Source organism: Schistocerca gregaria, chromosome 6 (genome assembly GCF_023897955.1).
Source record: "Schistocerca gregaria isolate iqSchGreg1 chromosome 6, iqSchGreg1.2, whole genome shotgun sequence".
In the NCBI taxonomy this organism is placed as follows: Eukaryota; Metazoa; Arthropoda; class Insecta; order Orthoptera; family Acrididae; genus Schistocerca; species Schistocerca gregaria.
In genome coordinates this window covers 386,851,266-386,874,509 of record NC_064925.1, presented here as the reverse complement: position 1 = coordinate 386,874,509, position 23,244 = coordinate 386,851,266, and the positions used below count along the sequence as shown (strand labels likewise).

The 23,244-nt window shown below is 41.5% G+C and overlaps 1 protein-coding gene across 1 annotated transcript in view; it reads left to right on the top strand.

Moving 5' to 3' along the window:
- LOC126278066 (lipase member M-like) overlaps positions 1-23,244 on the top strand; it is a 162,769-nt gene that overhangs the window by 70,567 nt on the left and 68,958 nt on the right. The window contains exons 4-5 of the mRNA XM_049977891.1: positions 12,115-12,229; positions 22,624-22,870. Of these exons, the coding sequence (XP_049833848.1) occupies positions 12,115-12,229; positions 22,624-22,870 (362 nt within the window). The remainder of the gene's footprint in view (positions 1-12,114; positions 12,230-22,623; positions 22,871-23,244) is intronic.

Sequence of the window (23,244 nt, the reverse complement as noted above, 5' to 3'; positions counted from 1 at the left end):
AACGTATCTATAATCATAAGTTTGTTTGCATGTCCATTCTCGGCAGCAAGCATAAAAATACTTGTTTTGTAATTAAAACCGCCGGGCTCTGTGGCCGAGCGGTTCTAGGCGCTTCAGTCCGGAACCGCTCTGCTGCTACGGTCGTAGGTTCGAATCCAGCCTCGGGAATGTATGTGTATTATGTCCTTAGGCTACTTAGGTTTAAGTAGTTCTAAGTCTAGGGGGCTGATGACCTCAGATGTTAAGTCTAATAGTGCTTAGAGCCAATTGAACCATTTTTGGACCCCCTTGAAAAACCAAACCAAAAAAATAATTGAATTAAGTCTAATTTTACTTTTGGATACATAACACTTGCGTCTCGGTGAAGATAATGCAAGCTAAAACACTTAGAGTTATGTTTGGTCAGTAGTTAATTCAAAGCACGTCATTCCAAATAACCTCAAGGCAATATGATAGAGGTGCTATTGATCACGATGGAATAAGATGATCTGCGGTTAACGTTTGTCGCACTATGAGGCTACCTGCTAACGAAGTAGTAGTTTGTGTACAGGGAGGTGACTTGGTGACTTTGTTACAAACTTGTTACAAAACGCAGAGAAGTGCAATACTGCAGATTTTGTGTTACTTTCTATAAACGTTTACTACCTGCCATTTACGGAAAAGCGATTTTTCAATTTCTACCGTTATGCGCTAAAATATTTCTAGGACACAATACTGTATTTTAATGTAAATATGGAATTTCGCTTAAAAGTTTAAAATATTATAATCTATGTAAAAGTCGGCGAGAGAGAATTTTGAAACGTATCAATAGGTCGCTATAAGTCGCAGTAACAAAGGAGTCTGGAGGGTCGTGCATAAAGATTATTGTCTTGTCAGGGCATGGGAGAGAGAATTACGTGTTCACGGCAGACGGTGTAAAACTATTTTTCCGTGTAACAAGGACGGTTTCGATACATTTAGAGGACTGTCAGTGAGGATTTCATTTGAGTCGCTCCCTGTGCGGAGCGGCCTAATGGGGATTGTGGGCCGCCAACGAGGGATAACGACACCCTATTTCCTTCACTTGACAATGTGACTTTTAGGGAGCTCTCCTCTGTAAATTTATGTAATAAAAATATAACTTTTACAGAAGCTGCAGTAAATGTTTCCCATTGGTGTTACCTATCTCACTCACCTTAAATCGTAGCCATTTTAATAATATTTTCAGTAATTACAAAAGGTTGAAACGAAATTAATTTCATTTATTAAATGCTCTTTCATAGTAAAATGCTGCAATGTGCGATTTTTTTAGTTTAATTTTATTTATTTATTAATTTGTTTTTGGCGTCGCCTGGGATGTTGCAGCTTTTACGTGTAGAGATATATATATTTTTTAATTTTATGGTTTTTCCCCTCTTTTACTGTATGAAATGAAATGTCGTTTTATTTGTGACTGGTGCTCCTTTATTCTGCATGTTTATGCATGTTTCATGTTGTGTTACGTGTTGTCTAAGGTCGGACGGGGTGGCCAAGCGGTTCTAGGCGCTACAGTCTGGAACCGCACGACCGCTATGGTCGCAGGTTCGAAACCTGCCTCGGGCATGGATGTTTGTGATGTCCTCAGGTTAGTTAGGTTTAAGTAGTTCTAAGTTCTAGGGGACTCATGATCTCAGATGTATAGTCCCATTTTTTGTTGTCTAAGACAATGTGCTAGTAAAATACGCGCATCGTGAAGTGTCCGCAATCAAGCCAGTTTTCTGCGACCAATCCGGAAAGAATAGATACATAATCATTGGTGAAGCACTTATAGCTTTAGAGAATTTTAAATCTGTCAGATGGATGTTGGATGACCTAAGTTTACGTAAGAATTCGTCATATTATTATATTTCAGAGCCATTGTGGAAACTCACTTACTGTTTTGATGAATGTTGGTACTTTTTTCTGTCCAAGAGAGAGTAATATTCAGTGAACTGCGCGAACGTCAAAATTTTCTGTTTTAGTTACTCCAAAAGCATCGGCATGGGGTTTTATTCTCATTTCATTAGAAACGTATCGAGTTTCCTCCACTTGTAATATACGTTTGGGCTCAAATTATGCTTCAGGTTGAAAGACCAGTTATTGAATTTTTATATAAACAAGGCCATTTCGAGTACAAGGAACTAATATTATGGAGCTCTCTGTTTCGTTGCAGGTTCCGCGTACGGTAGACAGTGTGGGTAAGCGGTGAGGATGATATGCTGACAAAGAGAGGAAGCTGCAGTTCACAACAGGATAACAATCTTCTTCCGTGTAATGCTACAGGGATGATAGACACGTGTTTCCGTCCGTTGCGGCTTTTCAGCAGATTGAATCAGTGCAGGAGTTACCTACTGTGCTTAGGTGTGCTTTAAGGAGCCACAAAAAATGCGTGCCCCTTAATTACATTAATTGAAATGTGATCCACATTTATAACTGTGCCACGTTTTGTTGGAGCATGAAATCATCGAGTTAAATGTTTGAGGTCGACTGGGTGTGTCATTACGTAACATGTTCATGTTTACAAATTCGGACTGCTGTTTTTAGCGCTCAGTTGCTTCTGAATCATTGCCTTATAATAGTTAATTGTGAAGAACGATAGTGAGTGGGTGAGTGCCATGTTGTTCATTTTTAGTGTAAAGAAGCCCGAATTTACTACCCCGTACGCTAATACAGTAACATCAGCCCTTGATATTTTTAGTGACTACACTGCCTATTATTGAACATGCAGACGGCAATATACCTTCTCCATTTAAGTACTGATGGTACAGCAATCACATACAGCTCTGAGTTACTTTAGTTGCGACTTTCCAGTGATGCACTCCACTTGTCAATACATATAAACGTTTATATTTAGCAAAGCGTCTGGGTAAGCTGACACAATGACAGAACAAAATTCCCGTCTTTCGTGACTCACAAAAATATGTCTATTGATTTTCAAAGAAGATACCAGTGAAGCTGATTCCCACAATTAGCAGGTATCTTGCACCTCTGTGATTTTATTTTCACTACAGCTCATACGTGTTTTCCATTTATTTGACAATGTAATACCCCTCAGATGCGATTGGTTCACCAATCATTGTCTGAAATTTGGAATCTCCGGTGGAGATTTCCCTCTCAAATATGCACAACAAATATAAATCGAAATACAGAGTCTCTGCGAAATTTTATCTAAAAATATACATCTCCCACACGGCATGCGAAAGCCTTATGTATTCCTTAAAACCCAGTAAGTACTATTTGCACCTTACCCAGTTGTTAAGTTTGTGTTAATTAGCGCTATCGGAGCACAGTATTCTGAGAAGGGAATGTACCCATTTCAATTCAATAACTGCTTCTTAAACACTTTACTTTTCATGTCAAACACCGAAACGTGTTATTAAATTTATTTTCCTTATTTCTGTAAGAAAAGTACCAAAAAATTGAGATATTTTTTTGTGAAAATTATTTCCTAACTCATACTCTCACTGAGAAGTAGTAGTGAATAGTTTTGGTATATCATTATGTGACATGTGAATGTTTCATTGCAGCTGGTGTCATCTTTAAACGTTTGGCACGATATTCCCAATTGTATTCAAATAATAACTATAAAGTCATTTCAGACGATAGCTAAACAAACTGTTTAATTTTTGTACCAGTTTCAACTGAACAGCCTATAAATATTTCTTACCTATTGCTAATTTAAAACATGCTAGGAGTCAACAGTCAATGAATCTTCTTGTAATAGAAGGCTCACCAAAAATTTTTAGCCATCAGCTAAAAAACATTTATAGGCTGTTCAGTCAAAACCGACATAGTCATTCAACAATTTGTATGAACATCAACTGAAATAAACTTTATAGTTTAAAATAATTTGCTTGCTAATGCTATTTGTCAAAAACATAAAAAGTAGGAACATGTAATAGTGTTTTGTCGAATGTTGTTTTGTTGACTTAGAATAGGAGGGTGACTGTGTAGCGAGAATTATTGTTCTAAGATGCAGGTACATGCACTATTGCTCTGTAGCAGTTAATTTTTATGTTGCGAGATTTGCAATGTTCCATTGATATTTAATATTGTAATATTTTTCCCAAAATTGTTCACTAGTTCTTATTGTTTTTGGAGAAGATAGTCATTGATTGTCCGGTGATGAATTTATAAGGTGTAAGCTATACATAACATAAACAACTATTATAGCACATGTTCTATCTCGCTTGTATCAATAAAGACTATTTAACGAAAGCGGCTGTTCACCACTTGGTGAAACGTGCTATAAGGAAGGCTGTCACCAATGAAGTCTGCGATGAATGAATGTCATGGAATGCTCGTCTGCTGCTACCTCACTTGACACGAATTACATGATGCGACGTGAAGGCACATGAGAGGGTAGAGAATCTATGTTGCCTTTTAATCGGTTGTGTTATAAGTACTGGAATTGATTTATCTGAGTTTCTAAACGGGTTTGACAGTTTCCCGGTCAATCTACATCTACATCGACATGGATACTCAGCAAATCACATTTAAGTGCCTGGTAGAGGGTTCACCGAACCCCCTTCACAATTCTTTATTATTCCAATCTCGTCTAGCGCGCGGAAAGAACGAACACCTACATGTTTCCGTACGAGCTCTGAATTCCCTTATTTTATTATGGTGATCTTTTCCCTATGCAGGTAGGTGTCAAGAAAATATTTTCGCATTCGGAGGAGAAAGTTGGTAATTGAAATTTCGTGAGAAGATTCCGTCGCAAAGAAAAACGCCATTCTTTTAATGATGTCCACCCTAAATTCTGTATCATTTCAGTGACGCTCTCTCCCCTATTTCGCGATAGTACAAAACGTGCTGCCTTTTTTTGCCCTTTTACGATGTACTCTGGTAAGGATCCCACACCACGAATCAGTATTCTAAAAGAGGACGTACAAGCGTAGTGTAGGCAGTCTCCTTAGTAAATCTGTTACATTTTCTAAGTGTTCTGCCAATAAAACGCAGTCTTTGGATATCCCCACAACATTTTCTATGTGTTCCTTCCAATTTAAGTTGTTCGTAATTATAATTCCTAGGTATTTAGCTGAATTTACCTCCTTTAGATTTGACTGATTTATGACCTCCCACTTTTATTTATGTAGGGTCAATTGCCAATTTTCGCACCATACAGAAATCTTCTTGTTTTGATCTTCTGATGACTTTATTAGTCGATAAACGACGGCACCATCTGCAGACAACCTAAGAGGGCAGCTCAGATCGTCTCAGAAACCGTTTATATAGATAAGGAACAGCAAATGGCTTGTAACATTGCCTCCGGGAACGCCAGAAATCACTTCCGTTTAACTCGATGACTTTCCGCCAGTTACTATGAACTGTGACCCCTCTGACAGGAAATCGCAAATCCAGTCACACAACTGAGACGCTATTCCATAAGCACGCAATTTCAATACAAGCCGCATGTGTGGTACAGTGTGAAAAGCCTTCCGGAAATCCAGAAATACGGAATCAATCTGAAATTCCTTATCAATAGCACTCAACACTTCATGCGAGTAAAGAGCTAGCAGAGTTTCAAAAGAACGATGTGTTCTAAATCCATGTTGACTGTGTGTAAACAGACCGTTTCCTTCGAAGTAATTCATAATGTCCGAACACAATATATGTTCCAGAATACTGATGCATATCGACGTTAACGATATGGGTCTGTAATTTAGTGGATTACTCCTACTACCATCTTGAATATTGGTGTGACCTATGCAACTTTCCAGACTTTGAGTGCGGTTCTTTCGTCGAGCGAACGGTTGTATATGTTTGTTAAGTATGCTGCTGATACAGCAGCATACTCTGAAGGGAACCTAATTGGTATGCAGGCGCTTCAGTCTGGAACCACGCGACCGCTACAGTGGCAGGTTCGAATCCTGCTTCGGGCATGGATGTGTGTGATGTCCTTAGGTCAGTTAGGTTCAAGTAGTTCTAAGTTCTAGGGGAATGATGACCTCAGATGTTAAGTCCCATAGTGCTCAGAGCCATTTGAAACATTTTTGGTAATCAGTCTAGACCAGAAGACTTGCTTTTATTAGCACTCCGTCTTCAGGCCACGAGTGCCTACCGGGACCATCCGACCGCCGTGTCATCCTCAGTAGAGGATGCGGATAGGAGGGGCATGGGGTCAGCATACCGCTCTCCCGGTCGTTATGATGGTATTCTTGACCGAACTTTCTTTTATTAAGTGCTGTAAATTGCTTCACTACACCGAGAATATTTACTTTTACGTTACCTATGTTGGCAGCTGTTCTTAATTCGAATTCTGGAATATTTACTTCGTCTTCTTTTGTGAAGGCATTTCGGAAAGCCTTGTTTAGTAACTCTGTTTTGGCAGCGCTGCCTTCGATAGTATCGCCATCGCTATCGCGCAGAGAAGGCACTGATTGTGTCTTGCCGCTAGCATACTTTACTTACGCCCAGAATCTCTTTGGATTTTCTGGCAGGCTTCGAGACAAAGTTTCGTTATGGAAACTGTATTAAGCATCTTGGATTGAAGTCCGCGCTAAATTTCGAGCTTCTGTGAAAGATAGGCAATCTTTGGGATTGTGAATCTGTTTAAATTTGGCATGTCTGTTTCATTGTTTCTGCAAGAATCCCGTTTTGTGTACCAAGGAGGATCAGATTCGTCATTTATTACTTTATTTGGTAAATCTCTCAATTTCTGCCCATACTATTTCCTTGAATTGAAGCCACATCTGGTCTAAACTTATATTGTTAATTTGGAAGAAGTGGTGATTATCTCTCAGGAAGGCGTCAACTGAACTTTTATTGCTTTTTTTGAATAGGTATATTTTTTGTTTATTTTTGGAGGATTTGGGGTTTACAATATTCAGACTCGCAACGGGAACCCTGTGTTCACTAATGCTGTCTCCGTTTTGATGCCCGTTATTAACTCAGGATTATTTGTTGCTAAGAGGTCAAGTGTGTTGTCACTACCGTTTATTATTCGCGTGGGCTCATGAACTAACTGCCGGAAATAATTTTCAGAGAATCCAAGTAGCACAATTTCTGATGATGTTTTATGCGTACCTCCGGAATTAAACATTTATTTTCGCCAACATATCGACGGTAAATTAAAGGCACCACCAACTGTAACCGTTGAGTCGGGTACGTATTTGAAATCAAACTCAAGTTTTCTTAGAACCTTTCAGTAATTGTGTCATCTGAATTGGGAGGTCGATAATAGGATCCAATTATTATTTTATTCCGGTTGCCGACAAGGACCTCTGACCATTCTAACTCACAGGAACTATCTACTTCCAATTCGCTACAAGATAAACTACTTCTAACAGCAACAAACACGCCACCGACAACCGTGTTCATTCTATCCTTTCGGAACACCATTAGGTTCTTCTAAAAAATTTCGGCTTTAGCCATATTTCAGTGCCTATAATGATTTGAGCATCAGTGCTTTCTATTAGGTCTTGGAGCTCTGGTGCTTTCCCAACACAGCTACGGCAATTTACAACTGCTATACCGATGGTTCCCGTATCTACGTTCTTCCTATGTTCGGCCTGCACCCTCTGTGACTGAAGCCCTTTTTGTGTTTTCCCGAGGACCTCTAACCTAAAAAAACCCCCAGTTTACGCCACACAGATTTTGCTATCCATGTAGCCACCTCCTGAGTAAAGTGGACTCCGGACATATTCAGCGGACGCCTTTCGACTATGCTGTAAATGGTCAACTCTGTTCTCATCTCGCAAGCAAGACTGGCAGCCTTTACTACTTCTATTAGCCACTCGGAACCAGAAAGAATCTCTTCTGATCCAAAGTGGCACACATCATTGGTACCAATGTGAGCCACCACCTCCAGTTGACTGCATCCTGTGCTCTTAATGGCATCCGGGAGGACCCGTTCGACGTCTGGAATGACTCCACCCGGTATGCACACGGAGAGCGCATTGCCTTTCTTACCCTCCTTGGCAGCGACGTCCCTAAGGGACCCAATAATGCGCCTAACCTTGGAGCTCCCTCCTATCAACAATCCCACCCTCTGTGATTGTCCGGATCTTAGGGGCTGAAAGGTTTCTTCTGAAACAGGACAGGCCACGGCATCTGGGTTAGCGGCAGTGTCAGCCACAGACTAACAGGGGAGACCGATCGGAGGACTCGGACGTGCTGGACGTTCGTCGGAACCCCACGGCCGGCCCACAAGAATGCTGCCCATCCACTCCAGCCTCAAGCTATGTAGCCGATGCCATCACAGCCTTGAGCTGAGAGTGAAGTGTCACCAACTGGGCTCGCATCCACACACTACAATCTCAGTCCCTATCCACACTAAAGACCGTGGGAATCTGAACTACACAGATAAACAGACTATCGGCACGTGCTGCGGAACTCTACTGTAACACTGACGGAAACGTACAGTTTCAAAAACCTGGCTACCAAAGCACACGGGTGAAACTAAAAAATTCGCCCCTGATTAGGAACTTCTAATATGTCTCAGAATTGGTTTACGCAAACGAAAACGCGAGAACTGTGGCTATCAGATATTAAATTAACATGCAGAAACTCAAGAAACTAAACTATAAAAGCACACAGATGACATTATAAAGTTCGTTCCTTGTTAGGAAAAGTCACAAAATCGGTTACTTCCCTGTTGCTGTGTCTGTCTCTGCCAGCTACTCCTGTCTGACATGACAAAAGACGGCTCTGATCCTTGGGTAAATCGAGTACCATTACAGCCGCCATCTGTTAATTTCACAAATTCATAGAACTGTCGTGAACTATCTCCATTACATCAGGTTCCCATAGTTTTACAAAGGTCACAGGCAGAGACAGATAGAATTCCTACTGCCATTATACAGTTCATCTAGTCTCTGGTCCTAATGTAAATCGGCCTTCTGCAAACAAGAATATGTGTAAAACCAGCGAACATTGCCGTTTTCATAATCACACTACGTACGAGACTACGTTTAGGGAAAACATAAACTTTTCGAGTGAAACTTTATAGACACAAATCGTTAACCATCAGGATCCTGTCCTTCTCATAGTTTACAAGAAAGTCATGAATAAAAGGAATACTTTAAAGGAAACAGATTCATTTAATTTTATAGTTGATTTTCATTCACGTAATTAAAGTGATAACTGTAGTTGTTCATATAGTGTGGTACAACTATGCCAAACAATCAGTCCAGGCTAAAAGTGAATTAAATGCAGTTAATATTTCTGTGACAAAAGTGTGATGGCTCCCTTGTATTTAAAATAATCTTACAAATTTACGTTGTGTTTCGTAATATTATGTAACATTAGTATTGACAAATAATTATTGCAATGAATGAACGTTTTTACTGCATTAATTAGAGAAGTAGTCATTTGAAAAGTAAATAATTATTAATAATAATAAATTTTGGCCCCAATAAAGCATATTTTCAAACGGACAGGATTATTGTGCCTTACGTAACACAGCACAGTTTCCATGAATTGTTGCTGGTATTGCACGTTGTTGATGATAGTTGTTATAATTAATAACATTACATTGCAAATTAATGTCTTATATATTTGCGTTACATGTGTTTCATACGTCAAAGCTCACATGAGTGCACTTTGTTTAGCTGCTACAGTTTCTTGCCCAGTATTTGTGTAATTTCAAAGTCATTATTTTCATTTACCAAATTTAACTTTTGCCAGATTTGGAACTGGCGACCATTTTCATTCTGCCATCTGAATGCATTCAAGCAATTTTGATATACAAAATTACGACTATCTACAGTGAAATTTTAATTTATTATCTTTTTCTTTATATTTCAATGGATCAGCTTATAACTATTTATATTCTTCCTGTGAGCATTGCTCTTCGGATCGATGCCTTGTTTCCGTTAATCACGGAACATTAGGTGTACGTGTCAAAAATCTTTCCATACACCGGAGAGTACAGATACGTTATACGCGTTTTGTTGTATACACCTCTGAGTGTCCCTATTCACATATGGTCTCGTCCTGGAGGTCTCCTCTAGCCCATTTATCGTCCAGAATATCTTTCTAGCGATGTCTACAACAGAGAAACATATCGTTTCTTACCTGCACGATCTTTATTTTCAGTACTTGGTTATTTTGGAGTGATTTGTACAAACGTTTTATGTCTTCAACAGCGTGACAGCGCATTAGGGGCCTGTTTAGCTCACAACTCAATTGCTTAAGTGTACCATCAGCTGTATCCTAATCTTACGTGGATTCTGTCTTCTTCGTCTCCAACTGCACACAGAGGGTCACCAATCAGTCCCATCAGATGTAGATAATTAATGAACCGATCACAATTAAGTTATTTACGTGTTAATACTATGGATGTATGGGATTCTCTCGACACCGCTTGCGTGACACACAAATGGGTTGTAATGATCGCACTATTTATTTATTTATAATCCAGATATCTTTTTGGTTATGTTTTTTAACCTGAGGTCATACAATCATTCATAACTACTTCAGATATATTATCAAGTCTCCATCAAATGATCTGTGTAAAAACATATTACAAAAGGCGGACTAAAACAATAGGAAATGAAAGTCAACTACAAATCACACTGACTTTTATACACAGTTACACAATTTGAGTACATTATATAGTAACTCGTCAGAGTACCACCGAACAGGTCAGGAGGAACACTCACCATGTAAGCGTATCTGAGTTCTGACTGTTGGAAATGAAGGGTACATAAAAAAAAAACAAAGCAGATTTGACATTAAAATATTCACAATATAAAACGAATAGGAAGATACGCATTTCTGAAGGTGAAACCTTCGGTACCCACTATTAGAGCGCAGATATGTTTAGATTGTGAGCACATCTTCCGGCCTAATCAGCTGTTCGGTCCTCCACCTACCACTGCTTGGTAGACATCCCTTTTATCATGGCTGTGTTTTGGTTGCCTGACCCGCAGGCGAGACCGTGAGTTGCACAAGCGTCGGCGGCAATTCACAGTGGTCACCTACAAAGAATGGGCTCCTTTGGCACCGCCACCACGGATGCCATTCAGAGGTTGACTACATGCTGCCAGGAGACCCGAGGATGAGGAAATCGTTATCACCGAGAGCTGCAGCCAGTCTCTCACATTCGATGTAGCAATCCACGCACTGTTATAACCTGCAGCCTGATTCTTCCCTGGGCTGAGTTGGTGCCATAGCCACGATGTTACCAACAAGTGTGCCGTAGACTATTGAGAGACACCATACTGTGAGATACCATAGTATTAAACAGACTTGTTACTGGAAACAATATCGCCATAGCGCTGCATCGAAAAAAGGACTTAGTTTCTGGAGGAATTTTACTACTGGAACTGATATGTTGTGTAGCAGTTCCAGAAGGCTACAGTGGCGCAGTCGTTAGTAGTGACGCAGGTCAACGGTAGTAGAGAGCACATCGCAGCACTACGTAACTTATTCAAGTGGGTGCAGTTAAGTATAGAAAGTGGTTTGATTTTTTTATCTAGCTCTTTAGCATTTTAATATTGTCCTCTTTCTTATTTTTTAAGCAGTTTATCTGATGGTGACTTGCTACGAAATCGAAACTGGTTGTGGTAACATTTGTGTGACGACAGGATTAAAAATTAAGGAAACATTTAGTTTTCAATATGTTCACTATATTTCTCTATAATGTTTCCCTATGTTATTAGTTCTTTTCCTCCATTGTTCATCCCATCTCACACGAAACGTTACTGGGTGAAGTAAGTGTACAGTCCTTTTGGGTGACATAGTGTGCCTGAAGTTCGACTTTGTTTAGCCAGTTGATCTGTCTACCGCGCGGGATTAGCCGAGCGGTCTAGGGCGCTGCAGTCATGGACTTTGCGGCTGGTCCCGGCGGAGGTTCAAGTCCTCCCTCGGGCATGGGTGTGTGTGTTTGTCCTTAGGATAATTTAGGTTAAGTAGTGTGTAAGCTGAGGGACTGATGACCTTAGTAGTTAAGTCCCATAAGATTTCACACATATTTGACATTTTTTTTTTGTCTATCTGTTCGTCGGCGCAAATTCCACTACGGCATTTGACTCAGTTTAGTTTGATGAGCTACACTGAAAATTAACCCCGTATGTCATTGTCTATCATTTAACTTTTTTGTTTATAGTATGCGTTACTGCAGCTACTGTATGTGTGTAGATGTTACAGTACGTTTTTCTCTGAAAACAGCGTTCATGCTCGCCGACGCCGGATACGATGTCTTCCTCGGAAACCAGCGGGGCTGCGCTTACTCCAGGGGGCACAAGAAGTGGACACGGCGCGACCCACAGTACTGGCGATACACGTAAGTCCGCCGTACATCACTTGATTGCTGTTAATTCGCCATCGGACATTTTCTGGGCGAATCCCTATTGAAAAATCTCCTTAGATGTTTTGTCGGCTTGACTAGTTGTCTGTACACGTATCCCGTTGGTTCAAATGGTTCAAATGCCTCTGAGCACTATGTGATTTAAAATCTGAGGTCATCAGTCCCCTAGAACTTAGAACTACTTAAACCTAACTAACCTAAGGACATCACACACGTCCATGCCCGAGGCAGGTTTCGAACCTGCGACCGTAGCGGTCGCGCGGTTCCGGACTGTAGCGCCTAGAACCGCTTGGCCACCCCGGCCGGCCTTAGACAACACGTAACTCAACATGAAACATGCATAAACATGCAGAATAAAGGAGCACCACTCACAAATACAACGAAATTTCATTTCATACAGTAAAAGAGGGGAAAAACCATAAAATTAAAAAAATATATAAATATCTACACGTAAAATTTTTTTAAAACATGTAAAATACAGAAAATTATGCTCACGTAACTACGTCATAAGAGCGAGACATCCCGGAACATAGAACCCAACATTCATTGTGTGACCAAACTCATAAACTGCTAAATGGCGGTAAGTCAATGAATCAAAATCAGCCGGACATAGGGACCCAAGTTCAAAATGGTCGGTGGAACCCAAACAGATTACATGACGATACTCTCCTGGTAACACGGAGGTACTTAAGAAACCATATAAAATATGTTGGGCGGCCAATGTAAAGAACGGAGTGGGAGCCTGATTTAAAGAAGAGAGGGGGAGCCTAATTTAAAGAATGGAGGGGGAGCCTAAACTGGCAACTCATCGTATTTTATATACTTTTTTAAATACCTTCGTGTTCCCAGCGGATTACGGTCATGTTATCTGTTTAAGCTTCACTGATCATTTTGGACTTGAGTCCCTATTGCCGGCTGATTTTGATTCATTTAGTGGTTTATAAATTTGGTCACACAATGAATGTTGGGTTCCATGTTCCAGGTTACGTAGCTTTTATGAGTTAGTTACGTGAGTACAGTTTTCTCTGTTTCACATGTTTTTAAAATTTCTTCAAATTTTTTCATGTTAGTGGCTATTTTAAGATGTGTCATTATTTCATTATTCATTGTTATGTAGATGTCACCAGATGATTTGGTTTAGAGTGCCACGAAACCGGCTGTGATTCGATAATAAAAAGTTTAAACACAGCTGAAGCGGCTTCTTAATCCCCAATATGGTTATCTCGACCAGTTTCCGGGAGAGCATTGTGAAAGGAACTACATGGACATACGGAATCGGGTACCTTGTGAAAGACCATTTGTATATGCAGCACGTAAAGCTGCGTGTCTTCTGTTAGCCAAAGAGCAGAGGTACTGTACTGTAGTTGACTACAGCTGTATAGTGTGATCCTGTGAGACACTATTTTGCTTCTTTCCAAATGAATCAAGGTGTCGAACGCAGAGACGGTTCAATGAGGCTTTTGAGCACTTTTTTTTATTTATTTATTTATTTATTTTTTTTTTTTTTTGAGGTGGCTGGGCTGGGTTGTTTCTCCTGCCATAACTTTAACTGTCTGCAACAGTTAGCTCCACGTGATGCAAACATCAGTAGCCTCAGCTAGACGTGGAACGGGATAAGGCATACCAGAAGACTCTGGTGGACTGGTTTACTCGCCATATTGAGGCTTCAGGTGGTGGTGTTACACGGCATTAGCGACGCAAACTAGTGACTCATAGGATCACACTATACGGCTGTAGTCATCTACAGTTCGGTATCTCCGTTGTTTGGCTAACTGAAGACCAGCAGTATTATATGCTGCTGATAGAAATATTCTTACTTAGTCTTGCAGAACGTCCGATATGTATATAATCTCCTATTTGTGTGCCACATGAATGGCCTTACTAGGTAAAATAACAGACAAATACGGCAGGAACAATCACAGTGCGTAATAAGTTTTTGTGTTAGATCAGTCAGGTAATCGTTCAACAGGTAGGCCGTTTCCCAATTAACAATTTTTTAACTGTTGGGAGTTTTAGGATACCATAGGGTCATTGGTTGTGACCTCCCGTGTGATTTCAGAGTATACATAGACTTAGTACAGAGTCTGCAATCAAATTGTTAGTCAAAATAAAAAGCCCCCTTCTGTGGGACAGGCGTGTTTGTTAGTGATGTGTCGAAAACTGAACCATCACAATTTCCACAGCTCCTAAATCTAATATTTTCGTACATGGGCTCCGTCATGAGAAATGAGTTTGCTGTCCTTCTGAAAGTACTAACTGCTCCTTAAAAGCAGTCCGAGCGTCCACCTTACCCTGATGGCTAACGGGCTGCGCAGCTAATTACCTTGCTGAACAGCATCCAGATAAACGTTGAGTCTATCACACCATCAAAATGCATTTCCGGAATGGAATTCCGTCATGAACAACTACCGATTTTTCGTCCCACAAAACATAGCGATCGTTTTCAGCGTATTTATCTGCCACGGCCTCTATATATAGAAAATCGTCAACGACAGGGGCTATCCTTGCTTTAATTTATGTTAGAATTATGTTCACGTGTTTTCATATTATATAACTGCTTATATACAGTGACATGGTATTGATCAACCAGATCAAAACACCATGTACATCGATAGGACTGAATAGGATCGGACGAACAGGGAACGTTGAAAGGATGCAAAGAAGGGCAGCACGAATTGTTGCAGGTTTGTCAGATCCACAGGAGAGTGTCGTGAAGATGCTAAAAGAACTGAACTGGAAGATGCTTGGACGCAATATATTACGTGAAAGCCTACTGTACTTAGCATACTTCCAAAAGCAACTTTAAGTGATGATGCTCGTATCATTATTATAGGGACCGGGAAGGAAAGATTACATTACAGTTCGCTTAGAGGCGTCGAAGTATTTTTCCCCGTGTTCCATACGTGAATTAAACGGAAAGAATCACAAGTATCTTGTACAATAGGATGTCTGCCATGCACTTCAAAATAGTTTGCAGAGTGTAAATAGCGATATAGATGCCACTTCTGTAGAAACCAGAGAGATTTATCTCTTGGCGTCGTAAATGTGGAAACGTCGGGCATCGGCTATACACTTGCCAGACTACCGCTCCAACTTGTAATCACGAACTTCGTTCAGATTTATGCGACACGCAGAGCTCGACGAGAGTGAATGTGATGGCAGTGTGAGCTCCAGGTGGGCAAGTGTTTAGACAAAATGGAATTTTTGGCGTGAGTCGGGCGAGGTACGTGCCGTTTGTTGTTGTTGTTGTTGTGGTCTTCAGTCCTGAGACTGGTTTGATGCAGCTCTAAATGCTACTCTATCCTGTGAAAGCTTCTTCATCTCCCAGTAACTACTGCAACCTACATACTTCTGAATCTGTTTAGTATATTCATTTCTTGGTCTCCCTCTACGATTTTTACCCTCCACGCTGCCCTCCAATACTAAATTGGTGGTCCCTTGATGCCTCAGAACATTTCCTACCAACCGATCCCTTCTTCTAGTCAAGTTGTGCCACAAATTTCTCTTCTCCCCAATCCTATTCAATAACTCCTCGTTAGTTATGTGATCTACTCATCTACTCTTCAGCATTCGACTGTAGCACCACATTTCAAAAGCTTCTATTCTCTTCTTATCCAAACTATTTATCGCCCATGTTTCACTTCTATACATGGCTACACTCCATACAAATTCTTTCAGAAACGACTTCCTGACACTTAACTCAATACTCGATGTTAACAAATTTCTTCTGAAACGCTTTACTTGCCATTGTCAGTCTACATTTTATATCCTCTCTACTTCGACCATCATCAGATATTTTGCTCCCCAAGTAGCAAAACTCCTTTACTACTTGAAGTGTCTTATTTCCTAATCTAATTCCCTCAGCATCACCCGACTTAATTCGACTACATTCCATTATCCTCGTTTTGCTTTTGTTGATGTTCATCTTATGTCCTCCTTTCAAGACACTATCCATTCCGTTCAACTGCCCTTCCAAGTCCTTTGCTGTGTCTGACAGAATTACAATGTCATCGGCAAACCTCAAAGTTTTTATTTCTTCTCTATGGATTTTAATACCTACTCCAAATTTTTCTTTTATTTCTCTCACTGCTTGCTCAATATACAAATAGAATAACATCGGGGAGAGGCTACAATCCTGTCTCACTCCCTTCCCAACCACTGCTTCCCTTTTGTGTCCCTCAACTCTTATAACTGCCATCTGGTTTCTGTACAAATTGTAAATAGCCATTCGCTCCCTGTATTTTAACCCTGCCACCTTCAGAATTTGAAAGAGAGTATTCCAGTCAACATTGTCAAAAGCTTTCTCTAAGTCTACAAATGCTAGAAACGTAGGTTTACCTTTCTCTAATCTAGCTTCTAAGATAAGTCGTAGGGTCTGTATTGCCTCACGTGTTCCAATATTTCTACGGAATCCAAACTGATCTTCCCCGAAGTCGGCTTCTACTAGTTTTTCCATTCGTCTGTAAAGTATTCGCGTTAGTATTTTGCAGCCGTGACTTATTAAACTGATAGTTCGGTAATTTTCACATCCGTCAACACCTGTTTTCTTTGGGATTGGAATAGTTATATTCTTCTTGAAGTCTGAGGGTATTTCGCCTGTCTCATATATCTTGCTCACCAGATGGTAGAGTTTTGTCAGGACTGGCTCTCTCAAGGCTGTCAGTAGTTATAATGGAAGTCCCGGGGCCTTATTTCGACTCAGGTCTTTCAGTGCTCTGTCAAACTCTTCACGCAGTATCACATCTCCCATTTCATCTTCATCTATATCCTCTTACATTTCCATAATATTGTCCTCAAGTACATCGCCCTTTGTATAGACCCTCTATATACTCCCTCCACCTTTCTGCTTTCCTTTCTTTGCTTAGAACTGGGTTTCCATCTGAGCTCTTGATGTTCATACAAGTGGTTCTCTTTTCTCCAAAGGCCTCTTTAATTTTCCTGTAGGCAGTATCTATCTTACACCTCGTGTGATAAGCCTTTACATCCTTACATTTGTCCTCTAGCCACCCCTGCTTAGCCATTTTGCACTTCCTGTCGATCTCATTTTTGAGACGTTTGTATTCGTTTTTGCCTGCTTCATTTACTGCATTTTTATGTTTTCTCCTTTCATCAATTAAGTTCAATATTTCTTCTGTAATCCAAGGATTTCTAGCACCCCTCGTCTTTTTACCTACTTTATCCTCTGATACCTTCACTGCTTCATCCCTCAAAGCTATCCATTCTTCTTCCACTGTATTTCTTTCCGTTTATGTTATCCTAAATCGCAGGCAACAGCGGGCATAGCAAGATTCAGCGTAGTAATCGTAGCGTCGTGTGTCCGAGTCCTTGTGCGAAAACCTTTTTTTTCTTCTCTTCTTGTTTCAATTTTTGCGTAAGTTACCCTGCAAACAAACTGAAAGCTTCTAAGTCAGTGGTGTCAGAAGATGCTGCATTATGTCACATATTTTGACTCTCGGGAACTCACTCATCAAAATCTACAGGGTACTTTCCGTTGGCCTAGAATCGTGATTTTGCCAAAAAAAAAAAGGGTTTCACAAGGTACAAGTAAAGAAAAAATTTTAGAATTGTTAAGTTGTGATTACGTCCCATAAAAATATATACATTTTTGCGATTTTTTGTATGTCTGTCCGCCTGTTTAAGACCACATTTTGTTAGGTACTGGTAGAGGTTTCAAGCTGAAATTTACGTCAAATACTTGGATCTACGATCACTTGGCGTTCACCTCTCAACGAAGGGAGGCGTCACCAGAAACAATGCCTGGTCCGAATTCCACGTTGAATTGTAGGTGCTGTCTCCCACGTTGGACAACTGGTGAAGTTTAGGGAAGTGCAAGTCGCCGAAGTTTCGTCCAATAGAGGGACTTGAGCCAGGTGTGGGGTGTCGCCTGTGCTAGGAGCATACACGAAACTAAATTCTGGTTCCCAGCAGAACGAGGAACCATCCCAAATATTCGTGCAAATTAATTGAAAACAATATACTGTAACGCAACGGAAAACGTCTAATTTAAATAAATATTAATAGAGGACGCCCAATTAAACATGAAACCAACAGGCACCACACCACCCACATAGGTATGTTAATGGGAGGAGGGTTATTTTAGGTATGGATGGAAACAAAAAGACATTATAACAAGTACACTATGTGACCAAAAGTATTCGGACACATGGCTGAAAATGACTTACAAGTTTGTGGGGCACTCCATTGGTAATGCTGGAATTCAATATGGTGTTGGCCCACCCTTTGCGTTAATGACAGCTTCCACTCTCGCAGGCATACGTCCAATCAGTTGCTAGAAGGTTTCTCGGGGAATGACAGCCTATTCTTTACGGAGTGTAGCGCTGAGGAGAGGTATCGATGTCGGTCGGGAGGCCTGGCACGAAGTCGGCGATCCAAAACACCCCAAAGGTGTTCTACAGGATTCAGGTCAGGACTCTGTGCAGTCCAGACCATTACAGGGACGTTATTGTCGTGTAACCACTCCGCCACAGGCCGTGGATTATGAACAGGTACTCGATCGTGTTGAAAGATTCATCTGCCATCCACCAGTTGCTCTTCGACATTGGGAAGCAAGAAGGTGCTTCAAACATCAATGTAGGCCTGTGCTGTGATAGTGCCACGTAAAATAACAAGGGGTGCAAGCTCCCCCCCCCCCTTCACCCCCACCATGGAAAATACGACTTACACCGGGCATACGCCATATCCACACCCTGCGATCGGATCTCCACGTTGTGTACCGCGATTCGCCATTCCACACAACGTTTTCCCACTGTTCAATCGTCCAACGTTTACGCTGCTTACACCAAGCGAGGCGTCATTTGGCATTCGCCGGCGTGATGTGTGGCTCATGAGCAGCCACTCGACCATGAAATATGTTTTCTGATTTCCTGCCTAACTGTCATAGTACTTGCAGTGGATACTGATGCAGTTTGGATTCCGTGTTTGATGGTCTGGATAGATGTCTACCTATTACACATTACGTCCCTCTTCAATTGTCGGCGGTCTCTGTCAGTGAACAAGCAAGGTCTGCTTGTACGCTTTTGTTGTGTACGTGTCCGCTCACGTGTCCGCTTCACTATCACATCGGAAACAAAGGACCTAGGGATGTGTAGGAGTGTGAAAATCTCGCGTACAGACGTATGACACAAGTGACACCGAATCACCTGACCATGTTCGAAGTCCATGAGTTCCGCGGAGGGCCCCATTCTGCTCTCTCACGATGTCTATTGACTACTGAGATCGCTGATATGGAGTACCTGGCAGTAGGTAGCAGCCCAATGCACGTAATATGAAAAACGTATGTATTTGGGGGTGTCCGTATACTTTAGGTCACATAGTGCAGATTTATTGGCTTTGAATGTGAAAATTACTCAGTGACATCTTAAAAAGAATCATTAAGAATAGGAGGAGGTAATGTAACTCAAGCATAGCCTTACGAGGATAAATCACGGATACGTTAGCACTTCGGGGACACAGCCAGCGACTGAAATTGTTAATTAGATGCAGAAAGTAAACGGAAAGATTGGAATGAACGCCATGAGAGTGCCATACAATGAGCGTTAAAAGCAACATTCTGGATGCGTGACTTGAAGACCGCGTGCTCGGCTCTTGAAGGGAGCCAGTTAGACTCATTTCTAAACCGCTTCTTTGCCATCTTATTAATCAGTCAGTGCGTACGTGATTCCAGCTCTCCTTTAGTACTTACGAGACGAGATCCCCATGGTTGTGGTCGACTTTTTGAAATCATCTATACGGTGATGTATATCGCAGGTATCACAGCATGCAGACATTCACCATGTGGGGATTCGTATATGAACAGTCGACGAAAAATAAAATCGGCACTTTGTGTGACAGTAGCGTTAAATGATTAGCATTGAACTGACTAGTTGCGTGGCGCAAGAGATAGGGTAAGGACTTCGTATGGAGAAGGTTGTTGATCTGAAGCATGTCAGCATTTTATTTTTAAATCTTTATGGAAATAATTTTGATCATTTCTTTGTGTTCAATTAATTGGTTGAAATGTTCTTTTATTTACATTCGGTTATCATATCATTTTAATCATTATATCATCTTTTAAATTGCTCTCACTTTTTTCCTACCGTTCTTTTTCCACTTGGAATTTATATTCATGTGTTTCTAAACAAATTTATATGTTATTTTGATTTAATTTGTTTCATTTTATCATCCTATTTTTCGTTCATGTTATTGTTTTCATTAATTCTATTCCTCATTTTGCTTGAATTTCGCGTTACTTATAATCCCTTCTTTCGTTTCAGTCCTCAACTGCGCTATTTGGCCATAGTTCAGCAGGAATGTAGTCTAGATATGAAATGTTTGCATGAGGATTAACATCCAGAAAACTGCATAGCTTATAAGGAAACATTCATTTTTGATACCATTGCACACTTAATGAAAATAGATTATTTCGTCGTTTGTATTTTAATCGTAAGATCGGCATTTTAAAGTACTTCAATATTAAAATAGATAAATATAATTAAATTCATATTGACAAAAAATCCTAACAGAAAAAGAACGATGCAAAGAAAATATGGAAACAATTACAAATGTTCGTATGGTGATTAAAATGATGTGACAAAGGGACAGAAATATAAAATTGCTTTTTAGCCAGTTCACTGATAAAAAATAATGTCCAAAGTCATTTCAATGAAGATTTAAAAACAAAAATTGAAAGCACCTAGCGAGAATGGAACCCACGACTTCCCACATGTGTAGCCCTTACGCTATTCAGTCCACAACCAATCTACAAATTTCTCGTTTTTAAACTGTATTGAGGATCACGCAAAATCCCGAAACTTTTTCGTTAATAACTCACAAACCAGGCCACAGCGGGGTGAATGGCTGTACACTGTGATACCTGGGATCTTAACCGGTTTCAGCGTATAGATGATTTCAAAAAGACAATCTCACCGCTGTGGACTTCTGCTTGTTAGAGCTGAAGTGCAGACATCTTCCCGGCGGCAGCAAGACTCGTCTCATGAGTTATCTCTCCTGGCCAACACCTAAAGCTAAGTCATCACTGAACAAAGACCTAAAGCGAAATGTTTTCTCGAAGAGTCAGCTGAAACTCGGCTGTCTCTCAGCCAGAACTGGTAATCGCTGCCCAGCGAGCGAGGAGGTTCAGTGTTGCGAGAAATAAAAATCGCTCCTTCTCTTGTCTGTCACATTGTACCACAGAGGCGCGCCAGTAGAGATTTCTGCCACTCCCCGACGTGATTCTGAGGTGGAGGCGGGAGAAGCTCTCCACGTAGGCACATCGCAAAAGCGCGGGCATTGCCAAAAATGACAGCGTGAGCCAATCAGGATGCTTTATTCTGGAAGTTAAAACTGGACATTACTCCAAGATATCGTAACGAACATTCATACCCCTGAAATGTAACGTCCATTGTTCAGATGCCGTCAATGCGAACATTAGGTGACCGAGACATGTAGCCAATGGAACTCCATACCATCACGCCGCCAGTATGGCGATGACGAATATAGGATTCCAATGTGCGTTTACTGCGTTGTTGCCAAACACGGATGCCACCATCATGATACTGTAAACAGAACCTGGATTCATCCGAAAAAATGACGTTTTGCCATTCGTGCACCCAGGTTCGTCGTTGAGTACACCATCGCATGCGCTCCTGTCTGTGATGCAGCGTCAAGGGTAACCGCAGCCATGCTCTCCGAGCTGATAGGCCATGCTGCTGCAAACGTCGTAGAACTGTTCGTGCAGATGGTTGTTGTCTTGCAAACGTCCCCATTTGTTGATTCAGCAATCGATACGTGGCTGCACGATCTTTTACAGCCATGCGGAAAAAATGCCTGTCATCTCGACTGCTAGTGATACGAGGCCGTTGGGATCCAGCACGGCGTTCCGTATTACTCTCCTGAACCCACCGATTCTGCTAACAGTCATTGGATCTCGACCAACGCGAGGAGCAATGTCGCGATACGATTAACAGCAATCGCGATAGGTTACGATACGACCTTTATCAAAGTCGGAAACGTGACGGTACGCATTTCTCCTCCTTACACGAGGCATCACAACAACGTTTCACCAGCCAACGCCGGTCAACTGCTGTTTGTGTATGAGAAATCGGTTGAAAACTTTCTTCATGTCAGCACGTTGTAGGTGTCGCAACTGGCGCCAACCTTGTGTGAATGCTCTGAAAAAGTAATCATTTGCATATCACAGCATCTTCTTCCTGTCGGTTAAACTTTGTGTCTGCAGCACGTCAGCTTTGTGGTTTAGCAGTTTTAGTCGCCAGTAGTGTAGATAATTAAGTCTGTACGGAATCCTCAGAGTGCACTTTGCATTGTGGGCTGGTGTGTTTACGAAGCAGCGCTAGTTCCGCCGTCTGCCACAGACTGGACGACGTGGCGCTGTTCGACATGCCGGCGCTGGTGTCGCTGGCGCAGCGGCTGTCGGGCGAGCGTCGGCTGTTCTACGTGGGCTACAGCGCCGGCACGCACTCGCTGTACGCCTTCCTGCAGCTGCGGCCCGACCTGCGCCCCAGCCTCAGGGCCGCCTTCCTGCTGGGGCCCGCCGTCCTCTTCACCAGGCACCACAACCCACTCATCAGGGCGCTCGCCTCATTCCCCGACCGCACGCTCGTAAGTGTCACACCTACCATACAGTTACCTTTCTCCGAGAAGCTACGAAGGGCCTTCGAAAACTAATGCAACTCCCCCTCCTCACCCCCTATTTTCTCGGCCAATTTCACTTGATGAAATGCGGAATTTGTGTGCGCACATAATGGATTATTCCCGCTCAAGCCCTATAGTTCCTTGGTGTTCCGTTAGGAGTCGGCGCTGTACGTAGTTTTCAAAATGGGGTCTGCAACGGAGGTGCGCTCGAAGCAGAGCTGTCATTGAGCGTAGTAGATATTTATGTCTGCGGAGACCTGGCAGTGAACCAAAGAACCTTGGCTCATTGGGCGAAGCGCCTCTCGTCATTGTAACAAGTTCGCGCAAACCTGACTGATCTC